General features: G+C 35.2%; 1 protein-coding gene across 2 annotated transcripts in view; it reads right to left on the bottom strand.

The window, feature by feature from the left end:
- Positions 1 to 16,325, bottom strand: part of ZFC3H1 (zinc finger C3H1-type containing) — a 51,241-nt gene that overhangs the window by 26,819 nt on the left and 8,097 nt on the right. For both annotated transcript variants that reach the window (XM_058557624.1, XM_058557625.1), the window contains exons 3-10: positions 10,406 to 10,470; positions 7,472 to 7,670; positions 7,000 to 7,223; positions 5,493 to 5,616; positions 3,124 to 3,221; positions 1,498 to 1,707; positions 1,135 to 1,299; positions 42 to 179 (exon numbers count right to left, since the gene is read on the bottom strand). In XM_058557624.1, the coding sequence (XP_058413607.1) occupies positions 42 to 179; positions 1,135 to 1,299; positions 1,498 to 1,707; positions 3,124 to 3,221; positions 5,493 to 5,616; positions 7,000 to 7,223; positions 7,472 to 7,670; positions 10,406 to 10,470 (1,223 nt within the window). The remainder of the gene's footprint in view (positions 1 to 41; positions 180 to 1,134; positions 1,300 to 1,497; positions 1,708 to 3,123; positions 3,222 to 5,492; positions 5,617 to 6,999; positions 7,224 to 7,471; positions 7,671 to 10,405; positions 10,471 to 16,325) is intronic.

Here is a 16,325-nt window from a genome sequence, read left to right as displayed (position 1 = left end):
AGTAAGTCATCTTTCTTTCCATCTTTTATTACCGCACTCACCTCAGCAGTTCGTCTCGCTTCTTTAATCATGGACTCCAATCCACCAAAAACACTGTTTGTTGACTTGGAAGCCTCTACATCAGACTCACTGTCATCTGAATCATTCAGTGTTACAACCACTGATTTATGCTTTGGAAGCTGCAAAGACAACATATCTGTTACTCTTGATAACAAAAGTATCTCTATTCTTTTCTTGGCTCTATAATTAGCTGCGCGGCCTTAGACAAGTCACTTAACCTCTCTGAATTTCAATCCATAAAAATAATGGGCTTCAAGAAGACAGTCTAGGCCTCCTTCTGGTTATACTGCATAACTGACTTTGTTCTACTCCACCAATATTGGTTATCTGCCAAAAACATAAAATATTCTATATCCTTAGTCTGTCTAGAAAGACACTACTATGATCACCTTCCTCATTAAGTTTTATTTTCTCCAACTTTCTAGAAAGAACCATAATGTCACCTAAATTAACTCTTTTACAACAAAAGAAAAAATTAATAATTCTACATAATTATTAACAAAACTTTCTGGCTTTTGTGGTTATACAGAGGGTACGTGGCCAAAGCTGGTTTACCTAATAGAGGCAAGATTCCAGCTTGGCTTTACTCCATTTATTTTACTTTGAAGCCATTACAAAACAAAGCAGAAAGAAACTGTCATTGCAAGCTCCTTAATAAACATCATAAATAATTCTTCCATTACAGTATCGTCATTAATTGGAAAAATATGAGCAAAGCATAAAGATGGGAGAAATAAAAAAATATACAATTTGCCAGTTGACTCTAGAATAGACAGAAAATCTGAATGGACCAATTTATATAGAACAAAACCCTGAGGAAATGGCAAAGGAAAGCATCTCACTCTGATGAGAATAATGCTTCCCCCAGAACAATATCACTTAACTCTATCAGTTTTCAAGTGAAGAAGAGCTGCTCCCATTTCACTATTAATAAAAAATAATAAATAAATTTGTATTTATATGTAAATATATGTGTCTATAAATAAACTAAGAGGTGGGGAACAAGATATTGATATAAATATCTCTGAAGTTGTTGGAGTTAACGGTAAGATTAAATATTTTGTTTGTTTTTACCGAGATCACAGTTCGTGGAAGACGAGGTCCTCTGTGAAACTTTGGATTCTGTATCCTAGGCTGAGATACTGTATTAATACTGACTATTGATAGATTGCTTCTTGGCACAGGCTGTGAACTGTTCAGAACTGGAGGTGAAGGTGGATCACTGTTACTGGATGTTTCCTAAATAAGATGAGACAGATATGAAATATTTTTAAATAAAAAGAAATTTCTCTTATCTTTAAAAATCTTGAGTAAATTAGTATCAGACTTATTCCTACTTTATTGAAAATTCCAATGAATCCCAAATAAGCAGACAAAAGCAGAGCTGCCTAACACAAAGCTCAGGAGCTCCACCTAGAGGTTCAGGGACATAATCACCTCTGGCTTAAAAGCTCTTTTATTCGCTAGAGATTTAAGCAGCTCTTCTCGAAGCAGCATTTCTTCCTCCTCTTCCTCATCTGCAAAAGGTGGTTTTGGAGGCTGTTCTGGATCTTCAGGTGGAAGAGGTGGTAAAGGTGGCAGAGGAGGTAGAGGTTCGAGAGAAACACACAAGCCTTCCACATAAGGCTGGCTCAAAGGTGGCATAGACTAATTATTTTTAAAAAAGAAGAAGAAATAATTACAATGCAAATTTTACCAATCCCAAAGGTTTATCTCTGGAGCAATATTAAATCAGAAAAAGTCAACTTTAGGTTACTACTTTAGCTATAAGCATAAGTGAACTAAGTACACTGTAAATCTCAAAACTAACACACAATTCAATGTTCAGCCATATAAAAGTATAATTTTTACAATAAAAAAATCAAGAAATTTTGAAATATTTAATTTATGAACTTAAAGGTAATAACAGAAACTTCTCCATACCATTCTTATCTTCCTTTAGCACTCTAAAAGACATAGAAATCAAATTTTACAGGGTCTTTCCCTCTAAATGACTACCTGAGAACAAGCAGAGATACTGAAAACCAAGAACATACGATATTTAAGTAAAAAACAAAAATTAGAAACCAAAGGGATTCTGGAAATAGTCCAGAGTATCTTAAGAATTACGTGTCAAGAAGAATCACCACTACTCTCTTGAATCTTTGTGAAATGGCTTTTTAGAAATTATCTAGAAAGAAAACTAATTTTATACAAATCCCTGAGTTTGGATATATTTTTGCTTCAAGGACATTACAGTATTTCTCTTGGCATTTAGCTCATCCATTCTCCACTTCCCAAAAGAAAACATTTCAAGGAAGAAAGAAAAAATGTTTTCTCTCTCTCTCTCTGCTAATATTCCCCTCAACTTAAGCTTCCTGGGAAGACACAGACCTAGGGACTGTGACAAGGCGAAGCTTCCTCTAACCTATGAGAGAGTCTCAGCTTGGTCTGCAGGTTCCCTCAATCTAGAAATATCTTCACAACTTTTACTTGATGATTCCCTCACTTCCTGCTCTCTTCTTCTTTTTTTCATGTGGAACTGGCAGTTCTTTTTAAAAAAAGACAGGGAAAAAGAAATTAACTTCCACAGACAATGCTCTTCTTTTGCTGAATTTTTAAATTAAAAATAATTGTATTCATCAAAAGAGGAGAAAGGAAAGAAGTAATTTCTAGAAGCATCCTAATGTACTTAAATACCAATTCCCAAAAAGGATAATCCAAAACAGCAGATAATTCTTATTCTGCTTTGGAATAAATTTTCTGAGTAGCAACTAGCTGAGAGCAAAGAGAAGACAGAAGGAAACATGCTAAGTACTGAAAGAAAGTCAACATGAGATTAAAAATCAGCTATGAAAAAAATCTACCAAATAGATAGCCTGTCAACAGATAATGAACTGTTTATTCCACAGATTTCATAGCTATTAAATTTGGTAAACAATTCTGATTTTTTAAGCTCTCTTTAAACCTTACCATTCATTAATCACATGCCAGTTTTTCAAAACAAATTTTACAAATGAAAACAAAGAAAAGACACAAAGCAACAAAACAATTTTCTTAGAAATCATATCAATTCTCACTTACAGAAACCTGAGGTGGTGGAGGCAAAGAAACAGATGGTGCTGGAGAAAAATACCCCAACGAACATTCAGAGAAAAATGGTGGTTGCACTGGTGAAGGAGCTGTAAAAAAATTTTTTTAAGAGTTTAATAACAGAAATACTTCAACGGGAATAAATTAAATTTAATATATGTTTGAAGAAATACAAATCCATCTAGGTAGAGGGCAAATTAGATTTTATTAGCCTGTAATAAAATCTTTAACTTTCATGAGACCTATTTAAAATTGTCCTTAGATCATCATCAAGTCAGCCTTCCACTTAAGGTGACATTTAGTCCCTCAAAACTTGCCAGTTTGTTCCACTTTTCACCTAATGATGGTAACAGAGAACAGAGCAGGAAAGGCTGGATAGAAATATATATATATATTTTTACAAATATACTTTTTAAGGATTAATAAAACAAAAAATTCCCCTGGATCTGCTAAAGTGCCCTAACCAAAGGAAAACAGTGATGTAGTAACTCCATTCTTCCCTTCATGTGGAACAAAGGAAAGTGACTATTAAGGTGTATAGAAAGAAAACAGGACTAGGAATGAGAACTACCTACTGTATTTAATCAATAAAGTGTACATCTTTCCACATGTTAATAATTCTGAAATAGAACTGATGCATCTCAGTTAAACTGTTAGCACTTTTTTCTTCCTTGGTAGCCAAAAAAATAATTGTGTATTTTACCTTGAGTGGTTTCTTATGACTCAATGAAATATGGCAGATTCAAAGACTACTCTTGCTACCCAATAACTATATAACCTTAGGGGAAAACTAATGTTTCTTCTTTATCCCAGTTGTCTTACAAGGTGATACAGGTATTACCCACATGCCTTCTATGGCTTACTTGTGTCCCAAATGATACCATCTGAATATACACTGGCCTTTAGAACATTTTACTTCTTAAAAATATAAATATCTGTAGCAAATACGGGAAAAAAGCTAAAATCTTACAAAGCTAAGTAGAGAATACATTCTCTGTATAATAATTTTTTATAAAATTCTTTTAAAATCATAGATCACAAAGTTATTTTATAGAAATAAAGAGTATTAATAATATTGTCAGTACTTGGGAACAGCAATGAATCATCTCCAAGAACCTGGAAATAAGAAAATTAAAAATTGACCAAACAGAGTTAAATTATGAAGTCAAAACATAATACAATGTAAGATTATCAAACATCAGCCTAAAGGCAGTAACCTGAAAATGAGCACTTTTGGTAAACATTACCCAAATCATGCAGATTTTTCCTTGTCTCTAGCCTAGACACACTGAAGTAGGATTCTAGTGCTGACTTGGTCTCACAATATGACCACAGGGAGAAACACACTGATCATAAGTAAGTATTCCAGCTTCTGGAACGCCAACTGCATCTGGTCATCTGCCTCAGTCTCCTGTGTTTTCATTAGCGAGGGAAGAGGTCTCTCACAGCCAATCACCCCTGAGTGTCAGCTAAAGCAAGTCTTCAGCCCTCCAGGACAGAGCCACACCCTACAATAGGCAATACAGTTGAGGCACAGCCTGACCAGTGCTAACCAGCCTTTCCTGAGATGCTGCTAGTGTCCCTTTCCATCTCCAAATTCCTACAAAGTATCATCACTGGAAGGAGGAAGGAAGCTTAAAGGCAAGAAAGATGTCTTTTTTTGACTAAAGCAGCAAGTATCTGGGATATAAAGATACTTAAGAGGGCCGGCCCCGTGGCTTAGCGGTTAAGTGCACGTGCTCCGCTACTGGTGGCCTGGGTTCGGATCCCGGGCGTGCACCGACACACCGCTTCCCCGGCCATGCTGAGGCCGCGTCCCACATACAGCAACTAGAAGGATGTGCAACTATGACATACAACTATCTACTGGGGCTTTGGGGAGAAAAAGGAGGAGGATTGGCAATGGATGTTAGCTCAGAGTTGGTCTTCCTCAGCAGAAAAAACAAAAAAAAAAAAGAGGAGGATTAGTACGGATGTTAGCTCAGGGCTGATCTTCCTCACAAAAAAAAAAAAAAGATACTTAAGAGATCAAAGGCTTGTTGCATTTTTTTTTTAAAGCGGCATTCTCATCTTTCCCACAATCTTCACTTTTTAGATCAAACAAATAGTTAACAGTAGAGTTTAAACACTGCCTTTTTACTTAAATCCTACCTAGAAAGAAACACTTAGAAATAAAGGTTAATATTACACATTTGAGATTTACTCCCTAAGTATTTACAACAACAAATAATATCTATTGTACAATTCACCAGCAAATCTCACTTTCGTTACACATTTTTTCAAGGTTTTGGGTAGCTTCGTGACCACTTTCTTTTTATGAAAATTTGTGAATATGCAAATGTTTAAGTTTTGGCTCATACCTGGAGAATTGGTTTCACTATCTGTATCCATAGCAACTTCTTCATAGTTATCATATTGATAAATGCCTCCTCCACTATCAGTAGGTTGCTTATCTAAGGATCGTCTCAGGTCAGGATCTGAAGACTAATCACACAAGATGTTTTTTTTAGTTTCAAAGCATTTTCTGTCTTATCTATTCTTAGGCTAGAAATGATATAAGGATTGATAGTTATCTTCTAGGGAACAGTATCAAAAATCATGGTGATTCAGTTAGACCTGCCTATCACATCTGACTTGGGAAACTCAATGCACATTATAGGTACACTGGGGTTGACATTTTATAACTGTCGGACAGAAAATGGAAGCTATCAAATACTATCTATATAAATGATATCCTCCATAGTTAGCTGAGCCACTAAATAATCAGCTATTTCTCTGTAAAATAAGATGACACCAAGTTCTTGAACACTTATGGCCTCTCTCTGTATAAGGAAGAAACTAGATGAATAAATTCAAGTTTTATGTCATCAAGACTATTTAGAATATTTTAAAAATATCCCGTAACATCTTAATTAGAATAAATTAATGATAGCTGAAAACTGGAAAGTCTTAGTTGATGTGATTATGTGTAGTTTTCTTTTTTTACTTCTTATAATTTCACTTACAGAGACAGTTCATAACGAACTAAAAACTAGCAAAACCTATCCAGATGGATATAACAGTAATGTGCAAATACAATACTTGTCTCTAAAAAAAGATTCTATCAAAGTACTCTTTAGAAATTCAAAATATGAATATTTATAAATTCCTTGCTTAAGCAAACCTACCTCCTGACTCCCTACAATTAAAAAGCTCTTCCTCTTTAACATCCCTCTATTCTTAATAGTACATTCACAAGGGTAACTGAATGCTCAGAATTCTGAAATGTATCACCGATAACAGCAATAGATCAATATTAAATCTCCAGTTTACTTCCTGACACCATAGATAAAAGACAACTCACTCAGTCATTATCAGTGACTTTACACAGTAAAGGCTCACACATGCTTCATAACTAAAGTAGCCACGTGCATTAAAGCTATTACTATATGATGATTTAACTTTCTTTAACATAGTCAATACCAATTAATCATGACACACTTCTAATTCTACATTACTAAACAATGAAAAACTAATGAAATTCTGCCCCTGTACTTGGGTAACAGCCATTTTTAGAATAAGTCCTCAATACAATTTAGTCACATCCTACTTTCTTCTAAATAGAAAATGATGGAAAAGCTAAAAGCAGGCTTTGCTAACCATAATTTTAGTCTTTTTCTCATTTCTTCTACTTCTAATATCTATAACTATAAAAAAGTCATTCTCAGTTATAACCTCCCTTCCCTTCTCCCCAAGAGTTATGTATATAACAAGCTCCATCCAACACAAGAACTTTATACTTTTTCTTAGTTGACTGAATTTATGAAATAAGACTATAAGGACACAAATTTAAGTAATTTTTTGAATTTATAGTTTTGCATTCCTTACTTTACTTCTTGATCTCCTCTTTCCACCAACTAATTTCATGAATCGATTGTACTGCTCTTCCTGATTTGAGAGATCTCGAATTTTTCTGATTTCTTCTTCTCTTTTCCTTCTCTCTTCTTCTTCAGCTTGTTTCCGCTGATCCTCTTCTTTCTGTCTCTCCTGTTCTTTTTGTTGTTGTAGTTTCTTCCATGCCTTTGTTTGCTGCTTCCTCAATGCTTGTTTAGCTTTAAATGAAAAACACAAAAACATCAGTATCTGTTAGAGCTAGAATTTTCCAGAGGATAAAACAACAGCTTTAAAAATTATATTCATTATCACTGAGTCATATATACAGCTGCCCCTCTAAGTTCTGTTAATATAGGATTGTCCTCCATTCAGTGCCCTATAATTCCTCAAACTCAAAATGTTCTGAATTAAAATCTAGAAACGATACTGATCTATGAAATTCAAAGAATTTAACAGAAATGATCACCTGTAGTGCTAACTTTTTTGGCCGAATGTGTTTTTGTACTGGTTTTAACTTTTTGTTGTACAGTTTTCATCTTAGTCAACTTTTCTTTGCTTTCTTTCATCACCTGCTGTTCTTTTTGTTGCCATTTTTTACTGGCTGACTGAAGAGCCAAAAGACGAAGTTGTAGTTCAGATAGTTCCTCTTCATCTTCGCCAAGTTTCTTTAAAAAAAGAAACAGTTGCAACTTTTAAATTCTATTATTTGACCTTAAACATTTCACCAAGTCAAATCTTTTATAAGATCAGAATTTAAAATTAGTTTTAAGGCAAACATTTAAATGGCAAATATAAATAAAAGAAACTAAATGACTTACCATAACCCTACACCTTAGTTCAGTCCCTAGAATACAAACAGAAGATCAATCTGTGAAGGGTGTGCGTGTGTATATCTAAGTGTGAGGGTTGGAAGGGAGGGTACAACTGATGGAACAGGATGATGCAAAAAAAGGAAAAGGTAAGTGTTAGGGATTAGCACTTAACTGAGCTTCCCAAACAAGAAAGAGTAAAAATCTGATGGCAGTGAATGCAAGAAGGAATCAACCCAGGACACAGGTAAGGAATGAAGAATGAAGTGGTTCCACAATCACGTGATTTAATAGCCAGAGAACAGGTACAATGAATGTCAAGATGCAAATTTTCAAACATTTTTTAACATATATTTTATAATTCTTTAAAGGACAAAAATATGTAAAGATTTGCTTATATGTGAACATTACATGTTCAAAAGCTACAGATACTTATCTGAATATTTAAATTATTTTGAACACCCAAGACTTTTCTTCAGGGAAGCTAAAGTAAGAAGATCGGTTAAGAGCAAATGTTTGAGATTGAAATATTTCTGATTGAAATAATGATTTTTTCACTCTACCTTTATTGAGACAATTTTTAAAATTAATCTATTCTCTATATTTTAGCAAAAATATAAGTGAAAATGTCAGGCAACCTAAGCAGAGGTTCTTAATTGGAGTCCGTGAATTTGGAGTGGAAGAAGGTAGAGGGTCCCTTGGCCTCCTCATCCCTTGAAGTTAAATGCAAAAGTGTATATTTTTCCTTTATGTGTATGTACGTATGGGGGAGAAGGGAATCAAAAGAGTCTAAGACTCAAAAAGGTTAAGTCCCACTTATCTACTAACTTTTTCTTTTTTCTTTTTTTTTTTGGCTGAGCAACATTCACCCTGAGTTAACATCTGTTGCCAACTTTCCTCTTTTTTTTTTTATGTGAGCCACTGCCACAGCATGGCCGCTAACAGACGAGTGGCGTGGTTCTGCGCCTAGTAACTGAACCTGGGCTGCCGAAGCTGAGCGCACCAAACTTGACCACCAGGCAATTGGGCTGGCCCTATAATAACTTTTTCTTATAGGTGAACCGCAATTAAATTTTTTCTAAAATCCTGTTATTTAATTCTTAAGCATAAAGAAAACAGTGGATCCTACCTACTGGTTTTACATTAATATGAACTATTATAAATCTCTAACTGAACTATCATTACATATTTCAGTACTCCAGTTTACCCAAACCGGGATATAGTTACCCTTTCTACTGTTGGGAAATATATGTAACAAATGAGTTTAAAAATTATCATGAGTCTTTTTTACTCTACCTCACTTAAACACACCAAATTCTACCACTTAGTACAGAAGTTCTAGAGCCATGCCTCCAATATGATAGCCACATGTGGCTATTTAAACTTAAATTAACTAAAATTGAATAAAAAATTTAGTTACTCAGCCACACTAATCAAATTTCAAGTGCTTAATAGCCACATGTGGTTAATAGCTACCATACTAGAGAATGCCGATATGGAACATTTCCATTATTACAGAAAATGCTACTGTGCTGCTGATCTAGAGAGTTTAACTAAAATAAAGCTATCATCATTGTTCCATTGAGACTTATAAGTCTTTGATTACTTCTTGCAACTATTTCTTTTTGAAAGAAAGAAAGAAGCCACTGACTCTGTCTCACAGTCACATGCTACTCGACGCAGCTACTTCATCAGCAAGAAGAGCACTGAACCTTATTTAACATCTTGCGCTGACACTTAAGTCCTATGTAACTTTAGGCAAGTCACTGAAGCTACCCATATGTAAAACCTGTATGCATCTTACCTCATCTGTAAAACAAATAATGTCACTTGACTTTATGGAGTTATTGTGAGGATATTCAAAAACAAATATACATACATATGCGTGTGGGTGTATCTCTTATATTATCATTCATAAATTCAGGACCATCTCTTTCCTAAAGCTCCTAGGCTCTTTGTATCATTTCAATTTACTCATAAAAACTAGCTGAAATCTTAATAGAAAAAACTATAGATATTTCAGATCTCTAATTCAACAAAGAAAAGACCTGGGTTTACTGAGTGCCTATAACAGGTCAAACACAGTGCTTGATGCTTCTGTACTTTATCCTGCTGAACCTCATAACAACCCAGAGAACAGACGACATTAAACTCATTTTGTAGAAATGAAAACAGAGGCAAGCAAAGGCTAAATGCCTCACTCAGCTAATAAGAGGAGGAGCTAGAATTGGATACCAGGTCAAGGTCTGTCTGTCTGAACTCCAAAGCCTTCCCACACAGGATAATCCCAAAAATAGGAAAAGAAAATCTCTGGATGAAAACTGAAAGTTTCAAAACACAAACAAAAATATCATCAATAGATAGATATAATACTTCAATTAGATACAATTTAATTGAACCCAACTGAAAGATACTCCAAGACGTCTCTCCAGATTTTCTTATCTTTAAGGCTTATGTCCAAATGGAGGTACAGCAATGACGAAAGAAAATGAGTGAAAAGCAAGACAGAATTTCCCTTTCAAAAGAAGAGAGTAAAGCACTACAACAATCAGTCTTACAGAGATATTCAATCCCACAAAGCAATATCTTACCTTTTCAGATAGAATATCTGAGGCACTAATTCTTCTTGTTAAATTTTGTTCTTTGTCTTCTAATCCTTTAAAATAAAACAGCATACTTTGAATACTCTAAAAGATAGCTACAATCAATTTAAAGTCAAATGCTATATAATAGTTAGTAGTAATTATTTTAAAGGGTCTCATTTTCTCAATCTTTCAACCAAAAGGAAAGAATGCTGTTAGAGAGAATGAAAATCTGACCAATCTTTTCATATCAGCCTCATTTCTGAAAGTTATAAGGCAAAATGATTCAAAATGTTAAATAATAAATTAAAAATGCACTTTGATAAAATGACTTCTGAACTAAAAATTTCAAATAAGAACAGAATTTACAGAGTAGATAGACAAGAAGCAAAGCTTCATTACTGAATAGGTAATATACACTGATAGAATAGATATGATTAATTCAGACCTCTAAAGTTGAAATGAATTCAATATTTAGAGATTGTATTGGATTTATGCATTAAAGAAATCGTCCTCTGTTTAGCTAGAAAGCATCAGCAGAAGTAGGTTAAGTATCAACAAAATTAAGTCCATCCATACAATTTTTTCAGAATTCTAGCCTTGGGCCCAGATTTCTGATGAAGTTATTTACAAAATTTTATTTATATATTATCTAATCTATGACAGCTCTACAAATCACACAATAAAGTTATAGTACATTTACAACAGCATTGAGATAGACACTTGTGTAACTAAAACAGATGAAGTTAAAAACTAAGAGAATCTTCAAGATGACACAACTGAAGTTGCAAACCAGGATTCAAACTAAGCCTAAACTCCAAGTCTAGTTTTTTTTTTCCATAACACCATCTATCAGTGTTCCAAACACCCTAACTTAACTGCTCAAGAAGGCCTACTGGTAAAAGAATAGGCAACTCATTCAATAAATAGAGAAACTGCTAATCAAGTACCCAAGACAAAGTAAATAGAAGGCAACCACCAAATTTTGAGTTAGGTCAGTTCTGCCATAAAGCTTGTTTTGGAAATGTGAATTTGTTGCAACATGACTGATCTATCAGAAAATGATTTGAGCATTAAACAAATTTCATGTTTGCTTATGGCTAATCTGTCTCTGAGAAACACTAAGAGAACACAGAAAATTGTACGCAGGTGACCTGAGCCGTGTAGGAATACACAAACCCCCACACTTGGATCATCTGCAGCTACTTCAGTTCACCGTGTGTGTTATGAACCACACTCAGCCACACCTGTGTTATAACTTACTGTCCAGGTTTAGATAACCTTCCTTGCTCCACTTCATAATAACTCATAAGCTGCAAATCTTCCACTTCCACAAGCACATTTTAGGTCTTTTTCAAGGTAAAGTGACGTATATTTTTTTACCCATTTAACGTGTAAAGCTGTGCCACCATTTTTATTAGGTTCCTATCTTTCTTCACGTGCCATTGACAAAGTTTTTGAGTGTTGTTTCCCTAACTTCATTTTGCCCATAAGCCCTGTGGTTTTTATTGTGTAATTCTGTACAATAAAAGTGTAGTGATTTTTAGGAATGCATATGTGACGTTACAGCAAACCTGACCATACTTCAAAGAACATCAAAATAGTAATAACTGTTAGACATAAATGAACAACGAAAAAAATAAAGACATAAACAGACTTCCAATAATAGAAAAAGCCTAAACTTTTCTCCTACATGAGAAACCTATGAGTTTCATTAGGTCATGAGAAGCCTGTTAGTTTTTGTTTTGTTTTCTTTTCTGCTGAGGAAGATTAGCCCTGAGCTAACACTCGTACCAATCTTCCATTTTATATGTGGGTAGCCGCCACAGCATGGCTGACAAGCGGTGTAGGTCCATGCCTGGGATCCAAACCCATGGACCTGGGCTGCCAAAGTGGAGTGCACCGAACTTAACCACTAGGCTCCAGGGCCGGCTCAGAAGCCTGTTAGTTGACAAGGATCTCTCTTGTTTATAAAAGGTGGCAGCAACCCCCTTAGGGTAGCATAGAGACAAGTATCCATTAAGCTGGCAAGTACTTTATAAGCACAAGACTGCCTTAAAAACAAGCACAAACCATAAATTGCAGACTGTCAATCTAACTTTACACAAAGATTATAAAAGCAGGTTATGGTTTAACTGACCAAACATGTAGTTTGGCATTGTCCTACCACTGTCATGGGTATCTACAATAAAATTATTATTTCAATTCTTACTCAACACTTCCAAAATGAAAACTGGTCTTCCACAGCCACACAGTATTTTAAAAATTATTACCTGGAATTCTAAACTGAGCTAGAGACAGTCATCAGGCTACAGGTGTTAGTTAAAACCATAACTGAAAACACCCCAGGAGAATGGAACACTGAGGACATCAACAGTTAAGAAGTTACAAATGAAAAGTAATTATTTTTTTTTAAAAAGGGAAATCAGAAAGTTATAAGAAATTCCAGATGTGTATGATATCACATAAATCTCAAAATTTAGCAAGAAAAACATCATTGGATATAATAGATGGGTCTACTCCCTATAAAATATTCTTAACATTGTGCCCAGAGTGATTCTTTGAGAGTATAAAACAAATTATGCCAGTCCTTTCCTCAAGAACCTGTAACAGTTCCCATTTTACTCAGAATAAAAACCAACGCTCTTATAAGGCTCTACATGATCTGTCCCAAGCCATCATCTCTGACCTCTTCTCTCCCACTACTGATCCCCTCACTCTCTCTTCTTTAGTGGCTCAGGCCTCCCCATTATTCCCCAAATATGCCAGGCATCCTTCTACCTTAGCGTCACATTATTCTAGTTTAGAGATTCTCAAACTTTAGCAGGTATTAGAATCAACAGGAGGGTTTGTTAAATACAGATTGCTGGGCCCTATTTCCAGAGTTTCCAAAGGGCCTGAGAATTTGCGTTTCTATCAAGTTCCCAGGCAATGCTGGTCCAAGGACCACAGTTGGAAAATCACTGCTCTACCTATTTATTCTCTTTGCCTAGAAACCTCTTCACCTAGATATCTATTTGGCTCCTCCTTCATCATCTTCAAAGCCTAAATCGCACCTTCAAATTCAGGCCTTTCCTGATCACCCGTTAATACTGCCACCTGTACCCGCTATCCCCACCCTACTTACCCTGCTATACCTTTTCTCTTTCCATAACTGTCACTTATTCATCCTATTTACTGTCTCCCCTTCTAAAATACAAGCCCATGGAGGCATAAATGATTGTCTATTTTGTTCACTGATATGTTTCCAAGAGCCTAGAATAAAGTGCTCAATTAATTTTCAAATGAATAGAAGAATGAAATAAAAAATGAATGAGGGCCGGCCCCGCGGCTTGGCGGTTAAGTGCGCGCGCTCTGCTGCTGGCGACCCGGGTTCGGATCCCGGGCGCGCACTGACGCGCCGCTTCTCCCGCCATGCTGAGGCCGCGCGTCCCACATACAGCAACTGGAAGGATGTGCAACTATGACGTACAACTATCTACTGGGGCTTTGGGGGAAAAATTAAATAAATAAAATTATTAAAAAAAAAAAAATGAATGAAAATGAAAAACCAATTTTGCCAATAGGTCAAAGTAACATTGCCATGAGTAGTTTTAGTATCCTGGTTAAGAGGAGAAAAGCAGACTGAATGAAAGGTAAGGTGAAGAGTCAGCGTGGACTAGCCTTTCCAGAAGTCTGGTTGAAAAGACAGAAGTTAAGAGAGAATGCAGAATGGGGAGAAGGGAGTCTTCAAATTTTGGGATGGAAAACTCAAATATGTTTATAATAAGAACTCCCTAAGAGTAAGTGGTTAAAGATGAATCAGAATAAACAACAGATGGAGCAAGGTCCCAGAGAAGGTAGGAGAAGTTAGAGCCATGAATACAGTTTAAAACAAAGTGGTCATAAGCAAGAAAAGGGTCACCACTTCCTCAGAGTGGAGAAACTGAAGTGAAAATTGATATGGATATAAGTTTACAGCCAGGAAGTGAAAAGTTGGAAGCTGAGTGAGATCATCTGAAATACGAGGCAGGCTCACGGGCTGACAATAGGGATAAAGGTTGACTAAAAGTCCTGAAAGAAATGATGAAGGTTTAAAAGAGTTGTTGAGAGAAATGGAAAAAAAGCTGACTGATAATTTGAAAGTTTGATGGCAGAGCTGAGAGCCTTGCTGAAGATGGCAAGGGGGGTGGGGAGGGGAATGCATATGTAGAAACGCTAATCAATATAATTTATTGATTCAGATAAGTTTTAGCTTTTTTGGTTTTCCTCCAATACTTCTTCCACTGCTGCCAGTTATTTTTCTAAAACAGACATCTGATCACATCATTTTCTTGTTTAAAAATATCTGATGGTCCACTGGGTGTTTAAAGAAAATCAAAATCCCTTATCAAGACATTCAAGGCCCTTTGCAATCCAATCTCAACCTATCATTTTATAAATTTATATCCAATCACTCCCAGAAATATATCCCATATCCTACAGTGGATCCACATTAGATTAATCTCAATATCCTTTAAAAGTTCCTTGTGCCTTCAACTGCTCATTTGGTGCCTTCTGACTTCTCAAGTGGAAAAGACTCATTTTTCAAGACACACATCCAACATTTCCTCATTATGAAAACTTTCTAAATCCAAGTGGGGATACTTGATCCCTCCTCTGTGTTACTGCAGGCTTTCATACATAACTCTTACTATACTCAATGATAGTTATTTGTGTGTCTTTGAGGTTATACTTTTCCCATCAGGAAAAGTATACTTTTCAAAACTGTTTATACTTTTCAAAACTGCCTGCCTGGAATCATGGTGCTAATGTGAAGAGGAAATAACACTGTCCCTGAGAATGTGTAACCAAAATCAGTTACCACTCAGGTTTGCAAACAAATTTACACCACATGGGTGGCCTTGAAAACTTCAGCTATAAAGTGGTCCCGGACCAAAAGTCTACACAAGTGCTTGGTAGCAGCAAAAGCAAATCCTCTCTAGGGAATCCACCTTTGTCTCAGGCCTCAATAGATTCTCACCAAAAAAATTCAAAGGAAAATGAGCACCTCACTTAAAAAAAAAAAAAAAAAAAAAAAAAAATCACTAAACATTCAAGAAAAGAAGGTACCAAAAAGGAGAACGAGCAGAGACATCAAACATCGGAAATCAGACCCACAAAGACCTCAGATATTGGAAAATAGCAGGCAAAGGAGAAAAACACAGAAATAAAGATAAATTTGAAAAACAAGCAGAGAGAAAAAAACTAAAACGAATGACCAAAGTGATCTGAAAAACAAAATACTAAAATAAAAACTGTAACTGAAATTTAAAACTCAATAGCTGGGCTTAAGGTCAATCAGACACAGTTAAAGAGAGAATAAGTAAACTGAAAGATACATCATAGGAAATTTTCCAGAATGTAGCACACAGTTACAAAGAGATGGAAACCTAAGAGAAATTAAGAGAAATGGAAGATAAAGTGAGATGATTTACTGCAATATAAATCTATACAGAGTTCCAGAAAAAAAAGAGAATGAGACAATATTTTAAGAGATAACGACAATTTTTCAGAATCAATGAAAATAAGAAGCACAACAAACTCCAAGCTGGATAAATAAAAATAAATATACAATCAATACAGTATAGCTAAAATACAGAATTTCAAAGACAAAAGTAGAATCTTTAAAGCAACCAGAGAAAGAAGATAGATTACTTTCAAATTAGAATCTATTAAGACTAATAGCTGACTTTTCAAAATCAACAATGGAAACCAGAAAATAACTTCAATATGTTGAGAATATAATTAACCAGTCTAGAATTGTAAATCTAGAAAAGTTATCTTTAAAAGAGGGCAAACAGAAGTAAGTTTTCCATCCAGCAGACACATACTAAAGGAAATTCTAAAAACCGTATTTTAAGCACAAGTGATTCCAGACACAGAAGAAAAAGTGAGCCAAGAGAGTGTT

This window comes from Diceros bicornis, chromosome 17, assembly GCF_020826845.1.
Source record: "Diceros bicornis minor isolate mBicDic1 chromosome 17, mDicBic1.mat.cur, whole genome shotgun sequence".
Classification (NCBI taxonomy): Eukaryota; Metazoa; Chordata; class Mammalia; order Perissodactyla; family Rhinocerotidae; genus Diceros; species Diceros bicornis.
Note: the sequence above shows the minus strand (reverse complement) of the source record. Positions and strands in the feature narration are given on the sequence as shown.